We start from the raw sequence: 19,942 nt of genomic DNA on the forward strand, positions 1-19,942 counted from the left end.
GAGGGGCCCCGGCAGCGCGGGGGTGCAGGGTGGGAGCGGGGTGCGGGCACCCCCGGTCGGACAGGGAGCGGGAGCGGGGTCCCCGGTGGGAACGGGAGGAGGGTCCCGGGAGGAGACGGCGCCCGGTGGGACCGAGGGGGGATCTCCGGTGGGACCGGGACGGGGTCCCCGGCGGGGCCGGGGCGGGGGGAGCGCTCGGTAGGAGACGGTCCCTGGTGGGACCGTCGGGGCAGAGGTCTCCGGTGGGACCGGGAAGGGGGTCCCGGGATCCCCAAGACGCGGTCCCCGGTGGGACCGGGGCGGGGGGTCCCAGCAGGACACGGTCCCCAGCGGACCGAGGAGGGGGGCTCCGCGCAAGACAGCCACGGGGGTCCCGGGTCGGACCTGTCCCCAGTGGGAGCGGGGGAGGCGTCCCCCGGAGGAGCGGGGATGAGGTCCCGGAGTGCCGGTCCCCGGTGGGACAGGGTGCCGGGTGGTCCCGGCGGGGAGGGCAGCCCCTCCGGCAGCGGGTGCCGCGCCCGGTGCGGCGGCGGCTCCGCGGCTAACTTTTGGGCAGGGCCCCCGGGAGCGTGGGGGGGGGGAAGAGCGGGTGGGGTGGGGGGTGCTTCCTCCCCTCCCTCCTCCTCCTCCTCCTCCTCCTCCTCCGTCGGCGGCGGCGCTGAAGCCGTGCCCTGTGCCCGCAGCCGGCCGCCCCGCCGCGGGGGCCGGGGGCGGCGGGGGGGCTGCGCTTGGCGGCGGTGATGGAGAGCCTGCAGCGGCAGCAGGCGGCCCGCCTGGCCCGCGGCCCCGACGGCCCTCCCCGACGGCTCCCGGCCGAACCCAGCCCCGGCCCCGGCCCCGGGCCGCCGCCCTCTGCTCCCCGCCGCCGCCCGGCCCCCGGCCTGCGCCCGCCGCCCGCCGCCGCGGGGGAGGAGGAGGAGGAGGAGGAGGAGGAGGAGGAGGAAGAAGAGGAAGAGGAGGAGGAGGAGGAGGAAGAAGGGGAGCCCCACGACCCGCCGCCCCCCCCGCACCACGAGTGGACCTACGAGGAGCAGTTCAAGCAGGTAGGAGGCATCCGCCAGCCCGGTGCACTGGCACCAGCACCGGCCGATCCAGGCGGGCATCCCCGGTGTCCGCCCACGGCCCCCAAACTCGGAGTTCAGCCTTCCCTGAATTCAGGCTGCTTATGCCCCCCACTGCCCCCAAACCCTGTCTGTGTCCCACCCTAAATGGGCACCCCCACTACCTCAAGCGCCATCCCATTCCCACCCCAAGCAGACATTGCCAGTACCCCCGTTACCCCCAGACATTATTACCGTGCCACCCTAAATGAGAACCCCCTAGGCCCCCTCCACTGCCCCCAAACCTCATCCCAGGCAAGTACAGTCAGTGCAACCCAGCACCCCTGTCCCGGAGCCCCATCCTGCCCCAGATGGGTACCCCCTGAATGCTCCTCACTGCCCCTGTCCCAGAGCCCTGTCCCACCCTAAAGGCATCCTCATGTGCTCCCTACCTCCTCGCCGCCAAACCCCACCTCACCCCTACTTCATGTCCCCTGCCTCTTTGGTGTCCCCTATGCCTGTCCCCAGGCCCTGCAGCATGACGGGGTGCCCAGTGTCCAGGCACCTCCCTGTGCCCACCCTGACCCATGCAGGCTCCATCCCTGGTGCTTTCTGTAATGGGTAAAACAGGGTGACCCCCTGTCCATGGAGGTTTTGCAGAGACAAACAAGGTCGAGGGCTCTGGTACGTGGTCACCCCAAGGAGCTGGTGGGCCACGGAGCCGAGCTCCCCCGTGTCTTCACATGGGCCAGGATGTATTAGATCTGGTCAATGCAGCTCATTGATTTCTTATGTTGGCTGGAGGGAGCAGCGTGTCGACCCTGTCACCTCACTCCTGGTGGGCATAGGGGAGACCCCTGTCCCACAGAGATCTGACGCAGGGAGAGGGCTCATATATAGGGATGGAGGAAAGGCCTCTCTGTATTTAATGTGCGTGGATCCCATCTGTGCTGGTTCGCATGCAGTGGGTGCCGCTCCATGCGCGGGTGTAAGCGTGAGTGTGATTGTGGACTGCACAGCGCCAGGTCGGGTTTGCGCTCCCCATGTGCTCAGCTTCATTGTGCGGGGAGAGAGGGGTGACGCTGGTGGCAGGCTGGGTGACAGGGAGGATGTGGCGAGGGGACGGAGCAGGGAGACATGTCCCTGTACAGCTGGTGTGTGGCTTTTTAGGATGGTATTGCTCAGGAGACGGTGGGACGAGGGGACTTACTGGCTCATCCACAGTGGCTCTGGCAGGAGGGAATGGGGACAGCAGCAGGCACCCAACTTTCGGGCGCCGTGGGGCCATGCTGCTGCCTTTTCTGTTTTGAGGTTGCACAACATGATGTTATTCGGAGGTGCCAGGGCTCACCACAGTGGGCGCCTGCCGGCAAGGCAGCAGATATGGGTGCAGGCAGGGCGCAGGCAGCGTGTGCCCCATGGCCGTGCCTGGGGAGGCTGCCAGCACCCAACGCTGCCTCAAAAGCAACCTGGAGAGGTCTGGGGTGGGTGCACTGCATAGGCCGAATAGCTTGTCTGGGAAGTGTTACGTTACAACCCGCTGCGCAGAAAAAGGCTGACTGTCCGGTTCCTGGGGTCAGCCGGGAGGTGGGAAGCGGCTCCTCCCTCCTGAGCCTGGGGAGGCTTTACACAGAGAAAGCATCCCTGGCATTTCTCGGCCTTCAGCTTCACACTCTGGCACTGGCTGGGATGGCCCGCGCTCCTCTTGCGGGGCAGGAGCAAAGCCGGCAGCGCAGTGTGAATACCAGGAGATGGATGGCAGGGGCAGGGGATAAATCCTGCCACCAGTTCCCAGGGTGAGAGCTGGCTGCTTCCTCGCTTGCTCTTTTTTCTCCAACCCTGATTAGAAAGGTGATAGATCCCTGCTCCAGAGACCCACGCCTGGGTTTCCCACCTGATGGCATGTCCCAGCCAGACCGGGGGACAGAGGGATGTCCATTGTGTTCAGTACCCCTGGGTCCATGGGACAAGGCGCCCAATTGCCTCTGGATGGCTTATACAGGATGGGACAGGGAGAGGGGAAAGGAGTTACAGGGACCAGCCCTGCCCTACCTTTGCGTAGTGCTGCCGTGTATGGGGTGGCAGTTTGGGGCAGGCTGTCGTGCCAGCTTGTGTTGGGGTCTGCAGGGTGGCTGTCACTCCTGTTCCTCCTGTGTGATCATCTGGGAGGGGACATGCCCCTGCCTGGGAGGAACGTGTCCCCCCTGCGCTGTCCCCAGGCTGCAGGGCTGTGCCTCACCCAGCCTGGGAAACAGGTTCTCAGTTCTCAGTGGGGGTTGAGTGGGGAGGGTGGCTGTGCTGGGGCTTTCAGAGGTTTCCCAGGGCTGGGCTGGGATGCTGTGGGGCACAGAGGGCAGCATGTGCCTGCTCGCAACTTGCTGGGGAACTGGCAATGTGGGCATGGGGGTCCTGGAGCTGGGGAGAGACCAGGCGGTGGCCAGGGCTGTGTTTACTACCAGCGCCTCCTGCTTGAAGCTTCCCCCTGCCAGCACGGCACTGCTGGCATCACCCAGGACAGGTCTCAGGGTCTGTCCTTGCTGTCATCCTCCTGGGTGGGAGGTAGAGCTAAGTGAACGGGGACCACCAAATCCAGGCTAGTTTGCGGTGGGTAGGCAGGGAGCCACTTCCCTGGCTCTTGGCAGCAAGGAGGGGGCCCTGATGGGGATGGGGTGGGAGGTTGGTGCATGACCAGCCATGGGGTTTTTCCACACAGTGTGCTGGTGCTAAAAATGGGAGCGGAGGATGAGGTTGCGGTGGAGAAACCCATTCAGGGTTAATAGGCAAACACTGCTTCACCCAGAGGAGCATTTTGGGGAAATATCTCATGTGTGTGCCCTGGTTTTACACATTTTCTGAGGCACCAGTTTGGGGGAGCTGGCGCGACCTTTGCTCTGATCTGGGAGAGCCACTCTGATGTTAAGGGGTTGTGAGACCCCCTCACCCCTGCCTCTTGCATCAGCCCCCCGGCGCCGGTCTATGTACACTTGATAAGGACACATGGGTAGAGACTTGGGCAAAGGTCCGGGACATCTTCCGCACCCAGCGCTGCAAGGCAGCCCCAGCCCCGGGGTGGGGGGCACCCAGTGGGGTCTGACTGTGTGCTACCCATGAACCCCCGCTTCCCTGGGGTTGGGGATGCCACCAAGTTGCGATGCTGCGGTGCTGCATCGCACATTTGACTTGGAGAGCACTGGGAAGAACCTGGCATTGCTGGTGGCAGCTCAGCCCCATGAACTCAGCTTTCGCCCTCAGGGACCCATGCACACACATAGGGATGGGCACCCTGGTTTCCTCCAAGCGATGGAAGAGCAGCGCCAGAACCAGGGACTTCTGTCTCCATCCCCCAGCTCTACCCAGAGGTGGCCCTGTGGGAAGGCTCAGGGCAGGAGGGACTCAAAAACCTGGGTTTTGTGTCCAGCTCTCTGGTAGCAGAGCATGTGCTGGCAGGAGGATGCCCTCCCTGCCAGCGTGTTCAGACCTATCTGGTTGTGGTTGGGGCGATCAGGACTCCTCGGAGCTCCTTCCTCCCTGTCCAGGAGCAGCTGGGGGGGGTGAGCCCCAGCCAGCCCTTTGGGGACTCTTGGGTGTCTGGTAGCCTCAGCGGTTAATTTGGGGATGGCTGGCTTTGCCAGCAGCTGTTTGCCATCATCCTTGGCCAGCCCTGGCATGGCTGTTCCTGCTCTCGCCATGGTGCTGCTCCTGTCCCATGCACCCCGTGATGTTGGCAGTTGCCTCTTGCACCCATCTGCTCTTTACATGTGTTTAGGGGAGGCTCACCGGTCGTGAATGCATGTGCTTGCATCTCAAAGCCTGGAGGAAAGTGTTCTGAGTTGGCTGCAGCCCTCCTTGTGACACAGACCTCCGACCCATGCCTCGGGGTCATCCCAAAATGGGGTGGCAGGGCCTGCAGTGCGTGCCCTCCTGCCTCCATCCCCATTGCTTTCTCCTGCAGGGTTGTCCCTGCCTGCCAGGGAATGGAGGTGGCTCAGGAGAGGGACCCTGGGGAGAGGGAGGTGGTCTCCCTGCCCCAGCCCACCCCCCCCCGGCCTCATCACATCTTCAACCCAGGTGCAGGAGCAACAACTGAAGGGCTCCCGGGGCTAAATTAGAGGGTCTCTTGTTACACCGCAGAGGCGGGGGGTATGGACGTGGTGTTTGCTTCTGTCCACAGCTGCCTGGGGGCTTCTCGCCAGCAAACCTGCAGGCAGAGCTCTGCCCTGGGGCTGGGACCACCTGCAGCTGGGAAGTGGTGGCAGTGGCAAGGGTCAGCATGCTTATCTCCAGCAGCAACAGCTCCAGCAGCCCAAAGTGCAGGGGCACGGGGCAGGAGTGGGGGGCTGTTGGGGTACTGGCTGGGAGTGCATATGGAGGTGTTCTTAGCATGTGTGTGCGTGTGGACCAACATGAGTGTATGGATCCATATAAATACCCATGTAAGTGTAGGGGTCTGCCTGTGTGTGTCTGAACCTGTGTGAGTGCTGATGCATGTGTGTGGACCCATATGAGTGCCCACGTGTGTAAGGATCCCTGGGAGACCCTATGTGTGTGTGTGGATCCATATAAGTGCCCAAGCGTGTATGAACTGGTGTGGGTGCTGGTGTGTGCTTATGGACCTGTATGAGTGCCCCAGTGTGTACAGATGTGGCCAAGTGTTTATGGACCCCTATGTGTGTGTGTAGGGGTGTGTACGGCACCCTGTGTGTGCCCACATGTGTATGGTGTGCCCATGCATGTCTGAACACACCCGTGTGTATGTATAGGGACACGTGTAGTGTCCCAGTGTATATGGGCACTGCTGCTCATGCATGGACCAGTGTCTCCACGTACAGAGCTGTATGGACCCGTGGGTGTTTAAGGCAGGGTTTGGGGGCTGAGCCCCCCTCCAAAATTACCCCTGCGCCCCTTGCCCCAGCCCACTGTGCCGAGCAGTCCTGGTGGGTGCCAGCCCCCTGCTCCCCCTGCTACCCCCCAGGGCCCTTCACAGCCCCGCTGCAGTCCAGGGGATGCTGAGAGCCTCTGCAGCTGCCATGACACCATCTCCCAACTGGGGGGTCCTGAGGGCTTGGGATCGGGGGCTCCAAATAGGAGGTGTAAAAACTAATCAAGGGTGTGAGAATAAAGGCGCAGCAGGTGGGAGAGGAGTGCTGGCAGGGCCCCCCACCCGGTGGCTGTCCCCAGCATCCTCCCCGGCTGCCGCCCTGGAATCAGATGTGAGTGGGGAATTTGGGGGGTATGCACCTCCTCGCTGACTTGGGCCTCCACTAATCCACTAATTGCATTAATAATGGAGGTAAATCCCCTGTGCCGGCAGCAGGCTGGGCAGGGCTGCGGTGAGGAGGTAGGATCTGCCCTTGGGGAGGCGGGATCTGGTCCCACCAGGATGCCCATGGGGTTTTGCAGCTACGTGGGCGTGTGGGAGCAAGCTCACATGTGTGTGGAGGTGAGCATGCATAGGGGACAGTGTGTGTAGGGGTTGCGTGAGTGTGCACCAGGGAGAGAGTGTATAGGGAATGCATAAGCATGCACAAGAGGGGTGCGTGCACGGAGAAGTGTGTATAGGGATTGCATGAGTGTGCACAGAATGTGTGTGTATGTGCACAGGGGGAATGCGTAGGGAATCTATGAGCATGCATGAGTGGGGTGTTTGCACAGGGGGAACGTGCGTGGGATGTATGAGCATGCACAGCAGGTGTGTACGTGTGCACAGAGAGAGCGTATAAGGGATGTGTGAGTGTGCACAGGGTGTGTGTGCAAAAGGTGTGTGTGGGTATAGAGGGTGTGTGAGTGTGCACGTGATGTGTGGGTGTGCACAGGGAGAGTGTGTAAAGGGTATGGATGACTGCACAAGGAGCATGTGTGCGTGGGAAGAGTGTATAGGGGGTGCATAAGCATGCACAGGGGCCTGTGTGTGCAGAGGGAGAGCACATATAGGGGCATGTGTGAGCATGCATGGGGGGGCTGTTTGCCCAAGGAGAGCGTGTCTGGGGGTGAGTGTGCACAAGGAGAGCGTGCACACGATGTGTGCCTGTGCAGAGCAAGCTGGGGGCTGTGTGAGTATGTGAGTGGGAGTACACTGGGTGTATGAGCATGCAGAGGGTGAGCGTGATGGGTTCTGTACGTGGGGGCTGTGGAGACCTATCCCCTGGGGCACAGGGCACCCACTGGGGATGACCATGTCGGTGGGGCTGTGTTCCACCCTGTAGGCTGCAACTTGGGGCTGCTCCATCCTGGATCCAGCATCCATGTCCCGTGTCTGGTGACAGGGCAGGAGCGAGCACCAGCCCCAGATGCCCTTTCTGCTCGGGCATGCGGCTCTTCCAGAGGCAGAGGTGGGGGCTGAGGTTGCCGGCACAGGGTGGGGGGGGCCACCAGCTCTCCCCATCATCCCTTCAAAGCATCCAGAGGAAAGGGATGGGGCTGGAGGTGCACGGGGTGGGGGGGTGTCACCAAGCGCCCAATGCACATCCCAGGCGTGCACACAGCCGCCCCAGGTGTGCACCCCCATATTCACCCAGCTCTATAGCAGGTGTGTGCATGCACAGATCCCCACATGTGCAAGCACATGCCCTGTGTGCACACCCATGCACATGTAGTGGGTGTGCGTATGCATGTCCCTCAGGGGACACCTGGGGTGGTGCTGGTGCTGGAGGGGGGTCCCCTGGCTGCGGTTGCCCCAGGAGGGTTCGAGGGAGAGACAAGGATGGAGGGGGAGGCAGGGATGGAGAGGAAAGCAAGGATGGAGGGGGAGGCGGTGGCGTGGCAAACACCAGTGGGTCAGGGAGGTTAACCAGAACAAATCCCCTCATTGACTCCCTGCCTGCTCAGCCATGAACGAGTAACAAGGGGCCTATCGTGGGGGACACGCACTCGCCGGGAGCCAGCACCGCCCCCCGTGCCGTAGCCCCCAGACAGATGGATGTGGGATGGCGGGACAGGGCCACGGATGGTGCCCACGGTGGCACCACACGGCATGTTTCCTCTGGCTCAACCCTTGGGGCAACCATGCTGGCACGCTGTGCCTCAGTTTCCCCTCCTGCAAAATGGGTTGAGGAGGAGGCTAGGAACCCTGTGAGCCCCCCTTCACCCCGGGGCTGGGCTGTGGGTGGGGGACCTGCCGTCCCAAGGCCAGCTCTGCCAGCACACAGTCCCTCACTTTGCACGAAGCCAGGTTAATGTTTGCAGCAGGCGGTTCTCCCGAGAGCAGCGGCGCCCGCTGCGGCGGGAAGGGGGGTTTTAATGACCTGCCGGATCTGCCGCGTTATCAGTGCTGATTAAACCTGCTACTCTATAAAGCGCCGTTAAATATTAAGCATGATGAAAGGCTTTTGAGGAGGAGCCACGGCACTGGGAGAGGGATCCGGACGGAGGTGTCCAGCCACACTGGTGGGGTGACCGCTGAGGCTGGGGATGTTGGGGCGAGCGAGCACCCCAGTGCCCATTGGTGCTGTGGAGTCAGGGATGCAGCCCCCCACCCCCCAAGAGCTGCCAGCACCTTCGAATGCAGCAGGCATCCCGGCAAAGGCGTCCCATAACCATTAACTTATTAACGACGGTGAGCAGTGGCTCACAAGGTCAGGGGGTGGTTTGTGCCCGGGAGGGAGTGAACTGCCCCCCAGCTCTGGCAATGAGGATGGGGGGGGGGACCCACAAGCCCTCAGCTCCTTTGTGTGTGCCCCATGGCTGGGGGACACTGGGAGGGCTCTGACAGTGGACACTGTTGGGGTCCCTGCACCCCGGGGTGCACAGGGCTGCGCATCAACTGGGAATAGCCAGTGCCTGCAGGGTAAACTGAGGCACTGATGGCTTTCCTGTCCCCCCTATGCCATCAGGACACAGGGGAGGACACCCCAGTGTCTTGGTGCCTGGCTGTGCCCCATCTTCCTGGGGAAGGAGCCAGGAACCCCCAGCTCAGAGGCAACAGTGATGCTCCGGAGGGGTGCAAGGACTCCAAAATAGCCCGTCAGCAGTCGGCCTCCCGTGGTGTGTGGCTGCACCCCGAGGGGGCTGGGGGGGAGCGCGGAGACAAGTGTTACCTGAGCTCCCTGCGTGAGCAGCGGCCAGATGGAAAAATTAGCAGTGCAGCTAATCAATGTGGTGCATATTAAGCTGCCCAGAGTTGGGGGGGGGGATGCGAGGCTGGGGGGAGCTGAGCAGGGTCCGGGATCAATACAGCTCGTATTAAGTGGATTAAATCCTGGTTGCTGATCTGAGCCCTCGCTGCCAGCAGGAGGTGGCAGCTGAGCGGGGGCTGCGGGTGGTCCTGCTGCGATCGCTTCCCTTGGCAGCAGGGCCCGGGGGAGGCTGGGGGGGGGCTCGCTGGAGCAGGGCAGCCTGGAGGTGCCTGAGGAGTGGCTTAGCACTTGACCGCATCCTTCCTCTGCCTAGGCGATCAGCTGGGCTAAGGGGTGCCAGGCACCCCAGCTCCAGCCCTACAAGCCCCCCCGGCTCTGGGAGAGGCTTCTCTTGGGTGAGTGAGAGGTGCTAATGATGTTATTTAATGGCGATGAGGATGAGGGGGAGGCACAAGGTCTATTTGCGTCCCTTTAATAAAACATGTTCGACCCGCTGACCTTTAACCTGCATGACAAGCCCCGTTATCCCCATCCCTTAAGGAATAAAGACGTCGCCATGGCAATGGAATGACGGGAGGGAGCGGGGTCCCCAGAGCTGCACCCAGGGTGGGGTGGGGACGAGGACACCCTGCTCTGGCCCCACACCATCACCGGAGTGGCGGTGCTGGGTGAAGCTGGGGTGGTGCTGGGAGTCCCATGGCTTTTGGGGGGGGCCGAGAACCATGGATGGGGTCCCCGGGGTTGGCAGAGTAGAGCTGTGCTGCGCACCAGCGGGATATCGATCCCCAGGCTTGACAGTTTAATACTTCTGTTTATAGAGGTATATAGTTACATTGATGGCGTTAAATGAGTTACTAATTATATCAATACAAACACGATTAAAAGGGTCCTTGCTCATAGGTCACCACAAGCAGGAGCCGCTGCTCATGTTGCACAACTGCCCCACTGCTCCGAGGTGCGCAGTGGGGGGATGCTCTGGGGTGGTGGGTGTCCCTGCGGGCTGTGCCTCTCTGGGGCTGTGCATGCCTGTCTGGGGCTGTGCGTACCCGGCTGGGGTTGTGTGTGCCCAACCAGGGTTGTGCATACCTGTCTAGAGTTGTGCATGCGCGTATGGGGTTCTGCGTGCCCGTCTGGTGTTGTGTGTTCCAGTCTGGGCTTGTGCATGCCCGTCTGGGCTTGTGCTTGTCTGTATGGGGTTGTGCATGCACGTATGGGGTTGTGGCTGCTTGTGCAGAGTTGTGTGCACCCATGAAAGGCTGTGCATGCTCACCTGGGGTTGTGCGTGCCCGTAGGAGGCTGTGCGCATCTGGATGTGGTTGTATGTGCCTGTGTAGGGATTTGTGCCTGTGCGGGTTGTGTGTGTGCATGTACAGGGTTGTGCACACTCATGTGATGTTCTGAGTGTCCACGCAGGGTTGTGCACACCAATGCAGGGTTGTGCATGCTTGTGCAGGGTTGTACGTGCCCTCGCAAGCTTGTGCGTGGCCCTGGGTGGATGTGTGTGCATGTACAGAGTTGTGCACATGCTTGTGTGGAGTTGTGTGTGCCCATGAAGGGTTGTGCACACTCATGTGGGGTCGTTTGTACCCACGCAAGGTTGTGCACACTCACATGGGGTTGTGCAAGCCCATACAGGGTTCTGCATTCCTGTGTAGCGTTGTATATGCTTGCATGGGCTTGTGCACACCCGTGTGGGGTTGTGTCGGCCCATGTGGGGTTCTGTACACCCACATGAGGCGTGTGCCCCCCCACAGGGATTGTGTGTGACCCTGGAGGGTTGTGATCTGCCTCTTAGATGGTCAGTCCCCAGGTGAGGCAGGAGGGGACCACAGTGCCCACCCTGCAGGAGGAGGAGGAGGGTGAGTGGCAGGGCCTGGAGCCCTGGGTAAGGGATGGAGTTGGCTCCTGCCTCAGGGCTGGGGCTGTTTGAGGGTTCCTCCTTGCCTGGAGGCTGTGGCAGACCACCACCCATGCCACCACCCGTGCCACCGCCCTTGCCACCCGTAAGCCACTCCTGTGAACCTGTGACGCCTGGATCCCATAGCCAGCCTTGTCTGGAACCCAGCCCACTCCCCATCAGCAAGAATCCCCCAAAACCACCTCCTGTCTAGCCTGAACATCCCCAAATCTCATGGGACACCTGGTGCATTCCCAGTGCACCTGAGGGCCCTGCTGGCTGGTCCCCTGTTAGCTCCGCTCTCATCTCCGCTTAAAAGCCGACCTTTGCTCCCCGTTTGATGTAATGTGTTTTTGCATCTCAGTGGCCCACAGATAAAAGGTTAGAGGTTAATAAATAGTGGAAAAATAGATCCCGGCACTTGGAGGTCACACCTGTTTTGGGGGCTGGAGGCAGTGGCAGCACGTGCTGGGTGGGATCCTGCCTGCCTTGGTGGAATGAGAAACACGAGTGGCACCCGGGGGCCCAGTGGAGGCGTGGGTGCAGGAGCCCACCCACTGGGTTGACCCCCCAGGAAGGCGGTGGCTTCACCCTGCTGTGGGATGGGCAGCTATTGCCGGTTTTGGGGGGTTTGTTCCTGCTTTTGGCAAGCCAGGAGATCACAGTGGGTGGAAACAGGCTTGGTGTGGAGCGGTGAGGGTTGGAGTCCTGCTGCAGGCAGGGAGAGGCAGGGAAATGCAGGCAAAGCCTGTCTCACGTAGCCTTCCCTGGGCAGAAATCAAAGCAGCCCCCTGGAGCTCTGCTCCAAGCCTGACCTAGTTACTGTAATGGATGGCTTGAGGAGCTCCTGGGAAAGGGCAGGCAATGTGGAGGGGGCACAGAGCAGGGCAGGGAGCAGTGGAGGGGAGAGACAGGGTGCTGGCATCCAGGGATTGGGGCACCCCAAGAGCACCCTGCTGCAAGGAGAGGACAGGTAAATGGCACCCAGAGGGCAAGGAAGGGACAGGGATGGAGCACCGTGGAGGAGCTCAGAGCCAGGCAGTCAGCACCCGCGGGTGTGGTGGGAGACAGGCAGTAGCACCCATAGACTAGGTTAGGGACAGGCAGTTAGCACCCATCTGTTAGACAAGAGACAGGCAGCTGACAGCCATGGGTTATGTGAGGGACTCTGTTAGATGTGTCCATCCAATGATGGGAACCATGGGGTGTCTGTAGGAGCATCCCTGTGTGTCCCCATGTTGCCCCATCCCTGCATCCCCACATCCCTACATTCCCATGTCTCTGCATCCCTCCATCCCCATATACCTGCATTTATGTGTCCCCATCACATCCCTGCATCCCCCCATCCCTGCAGCCTGACATCTCCGCAGCACAGCTCCCTTTATCTGTCCGTGAATGATGTGCTGTGCGATGGGGGGGGTGCTCCCTTTCTATTGGTTTTTAACGGCCTTTCCCAGCACAATTGTTTTTTAAACGACTCTATTTTGTCCCTGACTTTGTTTTCCAGCTTGCATTTCTTTGTATATATTTTGGAAATCCATTCTGGACTGCTGAGTTTTGTTTCTTTTCAATGGCTTTAAATTCTTGCCGGGCTTGCTGGGAGGAATTGGTGTCTATAGCACCTTCGATTGGTGCTAATTTTTCCTTCATGTGCTCTGACTTTTACTGCTGGGCCATCGATCTGGCAGGCTCCAATTTGTCATGGTCACCCAGGCGCTGTGCTGGAATCAGGCGAGCCCTGGCTTTCGCATGGAGCCGGCGCTTCATGTCCCTGATGTAGGGGCTGCACTTGCCTCCCCAGTGCCATCTGTCAGCTCAGCCTGGGGGAGGTTGTGTCCATGCATCCGGACCTGCATCCATTCAACACACATAAGTGTCCTCAAAGCCGTCTGTATGTGTGCATCTGTGCAACCACGTGCACGCTCACCGGCTTGCACACACATCGGTGCTCCCACAAACTTGCCAGAACGCAAGAGCACCAGTGTTGGTGCACTCGCAGTTTGAGGCTCATGCACTTGCACACAGTGCACACAAATCTGGCTTTGCACATGTGGATCCACTGCAAGAGGTCCTCGTGCCTTGCAGGGACGTGTCACTGCCACTCTCACACCCTGGTTCCCATGTGCAGCCAAGGAAGATGGATTTGGGGTCCCTGTGACTGGCCAGGGGCCGTGGCTTTGGGGTCACTGTGCCCAGCTGAAGGAGGAGGATTTGGCAGCGTGTCCCTTTGCGGAGGCACCTCACACTTTCCTTGGCCATCGATCAGGCTCCATTCCACGGTGACATGGCTTGAGCCATGCTTATCAGGTTGTCGATAGCCCTGTCACCCCAGCTGAGTAGGGCAGCCCAGGCGCTTGCAGCTCCCTCGCCAGGACCCAGCGCCCTGGACCTGCCAGCTCACCCTGCCCAGGGATGGGACCTGCATCTCCGCTGTGCCGTTGGATGCATGTCCCTGCAGGATGCTGGTCCCATGCTGTGACCAGGTGAACACTGGCACTGGGCAGTGCCCGGAGGCTGCTGAGCCAGAGCAGGGCTGAGCATCCCTGTCCCAGGGACCTGCCTGGGGGCCCAGGATTTGCTGCTGCCCCATCTACATTGGCATCATCTTCCCAGGCTGAAACACTGTCATCCCTCCACCTAGGGAGGCAAGGTGCAGGGGAAACTGAGGCAGAGATGCAACATCTCTGCAGCAAGGGTGCAAAAGTCAGTGGTGTTTGGGGAGCTCACACCTGGCCCCAGGCATGGGGAGAGCCCAGTGCTGCCAGCACGGAGGGTGCAGGAGGGGATCCTGTCCATGGCGCAGGGAGAGCCTCTCATTTCTGGCAGGTGGGGTGATCCCAGGTCCTGGCACAGGCAGGGTCCTGCTGCCGGCATTGTCCCCTCTGCCTTGCACACCCACATGTGCCAGCAGCACTGACCCCTCTCTCTCCTGCCCCCAGCTCTACGAACTGGACGAGGACCCGAAACGCAAGGAGTTCCTGGATGACCTCTTCGGCTTCATGCAGAAGAGAGGTAAAGGTGGGTGGCTGGGGTGGGCACCACTGACACCCCTGCCTTGGCTGCCTGGGGGGGGCTCCTACACACACACGCCATGCATAAACTGACACCCAGCAGATTTGCCCCCATTGCCCCAGACAGACTCCCCCCCACTAGGTGCCTGCTGGCCAGAGGGGCTCCCCTGCCCTCTTCCCCCCACCCCTGGCCAGAGCTGGGGCTGGCAATGCCAATTGCCAATGCTTGTTAGCGATGCCCATTAGATGCCCATTAGCGATGTCCAGCAGGGATGCCCATTGGCAATGCCTGGTGGGGATGCTCGTTAGCATACACCTTGGTGACAGCCATTAGCAACACCTGTTAATGATGCCCATTAGCAGTGCCCATTTGCAGGGCCTTTTAGGGCTCCCCTTTAGCAGTGCCCAGTGAGAAGGCCCATTACTGGTACCTCTTAGCGATGCCCACGATGCTGCAGGAGTGGGGTCAGTGCTCTGGGCAGCGCTGGGCACCCAGGGGTTAAGGGCTCGCCAGCCAGCCTTGCTGCATTGGAAATCTTTGCTATCAGCATGGGGGGCCGAGACGGCTCCCGGGGACTCGATAAATGCTTTAACCTTCGCCCTCCCCGGCCGGGCCTGCGACAATTAAAAGTTGCCGAGTGCGGGCGTGTGGCCAGCCGTATTAATTAGAGCCTTTTGCTGGTGTGTGGATTAATGAACATGCCGCTCGATAGCCAGTAAACCCCAGGCAGAGGTTAATGCTGAGCTAATTAACGGGGGAAGGCTGGGGGGGGGGGGGGCGTGCGGGAGCAGTGGGGCTGGCCATGTGTGGGGTGAGGGTGGGCAGAAAGGGGCAGTCGCCCCCAAGCCGTGCCCGTGGGAAGGGTGGTGAGGGTACCCACTGGCCTGTGGGGCGGCAGTCATCAAACTTTTGGGTCGGGCTGAGACCCCACAAATTCATTTCACTCAGGGCTGTGTTGCTGCAGGTGGGTGGCACGGCCGTGGTGCTCATGCTGGAGCCAGGCTGGAGGCAGGAGGGGTCTGGGTACTGCCCCATGGGTGCCCCCAGACCCCCTGGCCCTGGTGCGAGGCTGCGGGAAGCGAGTGGGAGCATCCGCTCTGCCTCAGCTCCCCAGCATCCATCAGCCACAAGATTCATGGGCTATTCTGCGGCTTCATTATCTCTCTCTCCAGAGCTAATTAACTCCCTCACCATTGGGGCTGGGGCTAATTAAGCAAGTGCCTGGTGGTGCGGGGAGGAGGGAGGGAGCCCAATGCTTCCCTGCCCATGCTGCTCCTCACACCTCTGTGTCCGGCTGTCCCACTCCTGTCCCTTCCATCCCACGCCTCCTCCGAGTGGGTGGGCAGGCAGGTGTGGGGGTGCGGGTGTGCATGTGCCTGTTGGATGAGTGGGGGATTTTGGAACCAGGTAGCAAAAAGAAAGGGGACAGAGGGGCTGCTGGGCAGGGGCAACATCCCGGGGGTCATCGGGAGCTGGCTGAGAAGCAGCACCCATGAGTCAGCCTGGGTGTTGCTGGGGCACCCAGGGGTGCATGGGCAGGGGGCTGCAGCCCTGGGGCTGTGTCCCCAAGGTGGCAGTGGGCTAGGGGGGATCAGTGCCTACAGGGTGAGCCCTAATGAAGGGACCTGCATTCCCCCTTCTGTTTGTCAGGGCAGTTTCGGCACTGGCATTTGTGAGCAGGTTGGAAAATTAATGGGTCTGAAAAATGGGTTGGGGACAGCCCTGCTGGGGAGGACATCAGGGACCCCATGGCACAGGGCAGGGACACCTGGCCCCAGTGGCACGTGGGGGTGATGCCATCAGATGTGGGGTACAGGCAGTGGGGCACCTCATCCCCATGCCCCAACCTCTGTGGCACCCCAAAAGTGGCAAGCTGGGACATAGGGGGACTATTTCTGCATTCACTCACCAGGGGTCCGTGGGGCCCCCCCATCTCTCTGCCAAGCCGAGGGCCCTGCAGATAACATGGGGCCATTAATCAATCAAGGAGCTAATTGCAGCACCACAATGGCTGCATCACCTCCCTGGGCTTTTGTGCCGCTCGCCCTGGCCGGGGCTGGGGCCATCACTCTGCGGGGACGCAGACAGGTCCCTTTGTCAGCAGGACGGGCACCAGCTGCCTGCCCCACGCAGCCCCAAGATTAATGGCGAGCTGCTTTCTTTAGCCGCCACGGCTGGGGAGAGGGGGAAAGAGAAAAGAAGTCTGCACGCCTTCGATTGGGGGCTGAGACCCCACAAAATCGTTGGCATGTTGGGGTGATGGGGAGCCCTCAAATTGGGCCCCCCCAGGGTGATGGGGCTGGTGCCAGCAGCTCCCAGGCAGGGCTGGCGAGGGACCGCCTGCAGATATCAAGTCAATATCTCTGCCTTTTTCCCAGGAGTATAAACTCCTCTCCCCCTTCCCGACTGGGCGAACAACACAGACACAAAAAAAAAGTTAAATGAACTCAGTAAAGGAATAAAAAGAGCTCATTTTTCAGGCTTATGTGAAGAAGCTGAGCCAATATCAGGGCCATAAATTAGGGATGCTGGAGGATGGCGGTGAATGACGGCTTCGTTTGAGGGGCAAAGCGTGGCCGTGACAGCCTCCCCCGGCCAAATGGATGGCTTTCCAATACCGCCTGCGCCCCGCCACCCTGCAGGAGAAATAAATATGGGGTGGGATGGGACAGGACGGGATGGGGTGGGATGCTAATCCTTCCTCTGCCCTGCTGCAGCCTCCAGCCACTGCCTGGACCATTGCCCCAAGGTGCCGTGAGGCAGAGCAAGGCTGTGGGACTATTTGGGGGCACTGGGAAAGTGGGGAGGTGGTTGTAACCAGACCTGATGTCTGTAGGAACCATGATGATCCATGCTGGTCTTACAGAGCCCTGGTGACCCCATGTCTCCTTGCCCCTGGCCTCAGTGGGGAGGCGATGCTGGGGCACCAGGGTCAGGGTCTCTGCTGAGGGCACTTGAAGGGGATTTGGGGTCACGTCTGTTGAGGCAGGGCACTGAAAGCCTTTAAGCAGTTGGGGTCCTGCCTGCACCCCCAGTGCCTGTGGGTGCTCACCCAACATGGAGAGATGCATCTCCCCTTGTGGGGCAGCTGGTACCCGCAGTGGCAGTGGGGACAAGGTGGGAGCCATGTCCCCAGGGAGTGAGGGTCCTCGTGGGCTCACCCCACACCCTTTTCTCTCTCCCATGTGTGGCTGGAAGGGACACCCGTGAACCGCATCCCCATCATGGCCAAGCAAGTGCTGGACCTGTACACGCTGTACCGACTGGTGACGGACAAGGGTGGCCTGGTCGAAGTCATCAACAAGAAGATCTGGCGGGAGATCACCAAGGGCCTCAACCTACCTACCTCCATCACCAGCGCTGCCTTCACCCTCCGCACGCAGTGAGTGGCCGGCAGTGGCAGCGGGTGGGGGACACCCACCCTGGGACACCCACCCTGGGATACCCACTGGCTCGGATGTCCCAGAGCTCCAAGCAGGGTCCAGCATGGGGTGCACCAAAAGGAGATGGAGGGCTCTGCCCCTTCCTGGGTGCTTATCCCCACCCTGGTCCCTGCTCAGCACAGAGCTGGCTGGGAGGCGCATGATGCTGGGTCTCATCTGGGCTCTCTCCCTGTGCAGATACATGAAGTACCTGTATCCCTATGAATGTGAGAAGCGGGCGCTCAGCTCTCCCGGGGAGCTCCAAGCCGCCATCGACAGCAACCGTCGGGAGGGACGGAGGCAGACTTTCGGCACGGCACTCTTCAACTACTCGCCAGCTGGCACCCCAACCCTGCTGGGCTCCCCCAAAATGCCTCTGCCAGCTCTTAGCATCTCCACACACAGCTGTGGCCAGCTCGGCCAAGTGCACACTGTTAAGAAAGGTGGGTGAAGACCACATCTGCCCTGCAGTGGGCATCTCTCCCCAGGGATGGACACTACTCCAGCAGCAGGGATGTTCCCTGTCTGCTCTTGCCCTTTTTGCTTGGGGAAAATAGGAAGAATTTTGTTCTTTTAGTCCCTCTCTGGGACTAAGAAAGGTTTATTTCTCCCGGCTTTGGAGGAGTACCAAGACCAGGTGCTGGGGATGGTGGCCCGCCCTGCCCCATGCTAGTGGGATGGAGGTGGCACCTGCTAGGGATGGTGAGCTGGGGTGGCAATGGACAGACCCACTAAGTTCTCTTGGTCATTGCAGAGGACGGTGTGCTGGCGGCAGCAGTGCCAGGGCGCATCGCTATCCCGGTGGGACTGGCCAGCCACCACCTCACAGCGGCCCAAGCAGCAGCCGCCTCGCAGGCGGTGGTGCTGGAGCAGCTGCGGGAGAAGATGGAGACAGGGGAGCCCCCGGAGAAGAAGGTGGCCCTGACAGCGGAGGAGCAGCAGCGGCTGGTGCAACACGCGCTGCAGCACAACCTGCTGGCAGTGGCCTCCCAGTTCCCCATGAATGTCAAGATCTCCAACCGAGGTAGCAAGATGCAACACCTCAGCTTGGGTCACCCCATCCCCTGGCACCCGAGGAGGGAGCAGCAGTGGCTGGAGGGGAGCATGGATGCCGAGAGAGGCTGGAGCCCTGCTTCTCTCTCTTGGGCAGGTTCTTGTTTCTGTTTCTCTTAACACTCATATTGGTATTTCCTTTCCCCAGATGACAGACAGGAGACTGCATTGAACCTGTCCACCAACGGCATTAGCAGTATCAACATGTCAATAGAAATAAATGGAGTTGTCTACACAGGTAAATAGAAGGGCCGCTTGGCCCGTGTAATTGCGGCTGGGAAATCCAATAACTTATAGCCACTGCCTGGCCAGCAAGTCCTTCCTTCAATCTGATGTCTTTACTATAAAATCCATCGTAATGAAGTGGCAGGGCCTGGGGAGAGGGGGCAGGAGAAGGAGGGTGTCAGCAAGGATGGAAATTGGCCCCCAGCAGGGGCTAGCAATGAAGGGCCAAAATGGAGGTGGATGGATGGATGGATGGATGGATGGAAGGATGGATGCATGGACGGACGGATGGACTCAGGCTGAAAAGTGCAACAAGGCACCTGGGGTCATCCCCCACCATGGGATCCTGCAGGCAGGGCTTGGATTTGGGGTCACCCCAATGCTGGTGTACCCAGAGGATCTCTGGCTGGGTGCGGGAGTTGGCTGGTTGCAGAGCATGGTGTTGGGTGCAGGGCAAGATATTGGGGTGCTTTGCTGGAGCAGAGGCTTCTTTGGGGTGCCGATGTGCACCTACCTGTCTAAGCAGTTCATCCCGTGCCCCCCAGCTCCCTGACTGCCCCACTGAGACACCCCCAGTTACGATCGATGGCTTTTCCTTCAGGACATAAATATTTAACAAGCCAGAAAGGTCAGGGCTAATCAGCATGCAGGGCTGCCAGCCAAACAGTCCTGGGCCACCCCATGGGCTGCCCCACATGGGTGAGGGCGGCTGGGCCAGGGGAGGCACCAAAGGTGATGGGGGGGCTGGAGCCCCCCAGGGTGCTGGTCCCAACCTCCCCAGCCTGGGTGCTGAGGGACAGGTGAGCGGAGCCCCCAACCCTGGGTTTGCCTTAACCCCCTTGCTCTTGCTCCCCAGGCGTCCTGTTCGCCCGCCGGCCCCCGGCCCCCCCGGCACCCGGTGGAGGGAGCACCCAGAGCCAGCCGAACCCCGTGCCAGCCCAGAACCCACTGCTCCCAGCCCCCTCGCACAGCCACACTCCCACCAGCGCCTTGCCGTAGAGGGGATGCCCCCACCCCCCAACCCCGAAAGCAGTTGGGGGTCCCCAGGGCTTGGGGGGCTGAGCTGTGGGACCCAGCTGGGCCACCAAGGTGGGATGGGGGACCCGAAGGTGCCCCTTGCTGCAATACTGAGCTGTGTCCGTGCAAGGCTGTGAGCACCCACGTGGGCCCTTTTGTCCCTTACCCCCGCACATGGGACCCCTTCCGTGCACGTGCCCTCTG

At 60.9% G+C, this 19,942-nt stretch overlaps 1 protein-coding gene across 1 annotated transcript; it reads left to right on the forward strand.

Moving 5' to 3' along the window:
• The first annotated feature begins 703 nt into the window (after positions 1 to 703).
• ARID3C (AT-rich interaction domain 3C) lies at positions 704 to 19,720 on the forward strand. Its single transcript, XM_052778186.1, has 7 exons — positions 704 to 1,043; positions 13,949 to 14,021; positions 17,220 to 17,403; positions 17,642 to 17,886; positions 18,198 to 18,467; positions 18,645 to 18,734; positions 19,578 to 19,720. The coding sequence occupies exons 1-7, from the start codon at positions 741 to 743 to the stop codon at positions 19,718 to 19,720; spliced, it is 1,308 nt and encodes a 435-aa protein (XP_052634146.1). The 5' UTR covers positions 704 to 740.
• Positions 19,721 to 19,942: the final 222 nt, after the last annotated feature.

Source organism: Harpia harpyja, chromosome Z, assembly GCF_026419915.1.
Source record: "Harpia harpyja isolate bHarHar1 chromosome Z, bHarHar1 primary haplotype, whole genome shotgun sequence".
NCBI classification, from domain to species: domain Eukaryota; kingdom Metazoa; phylum Chordata; class Aves; order Accipitriformes; family Accipitridae; genus Harpia; species Harpia harpyja.

Coding starts and splice junctions, on each gene's coding strand:
- ARID3C (XM_052778186.1), top strand. CDS start 741: ATGGAGAGCCTGCAGCGGCAGCAGGCGGCCCGCCTGGCCCGCGGCCCC. Junction 1,044..13,948: donor ACGAGGAGCAGTTCAAGCAG/GTAGGAGGCATC, acceptor TCCTGCCCCCAG/CTCTACGAACTGGACGAGGA. Junction 17,404..17,641: donor GCCTTCACCCTCCGCACGCA/GTGAGTGGCCGG, acceptor CTCCCTGTGCAG/ATACATGAAGTACCTGTATC.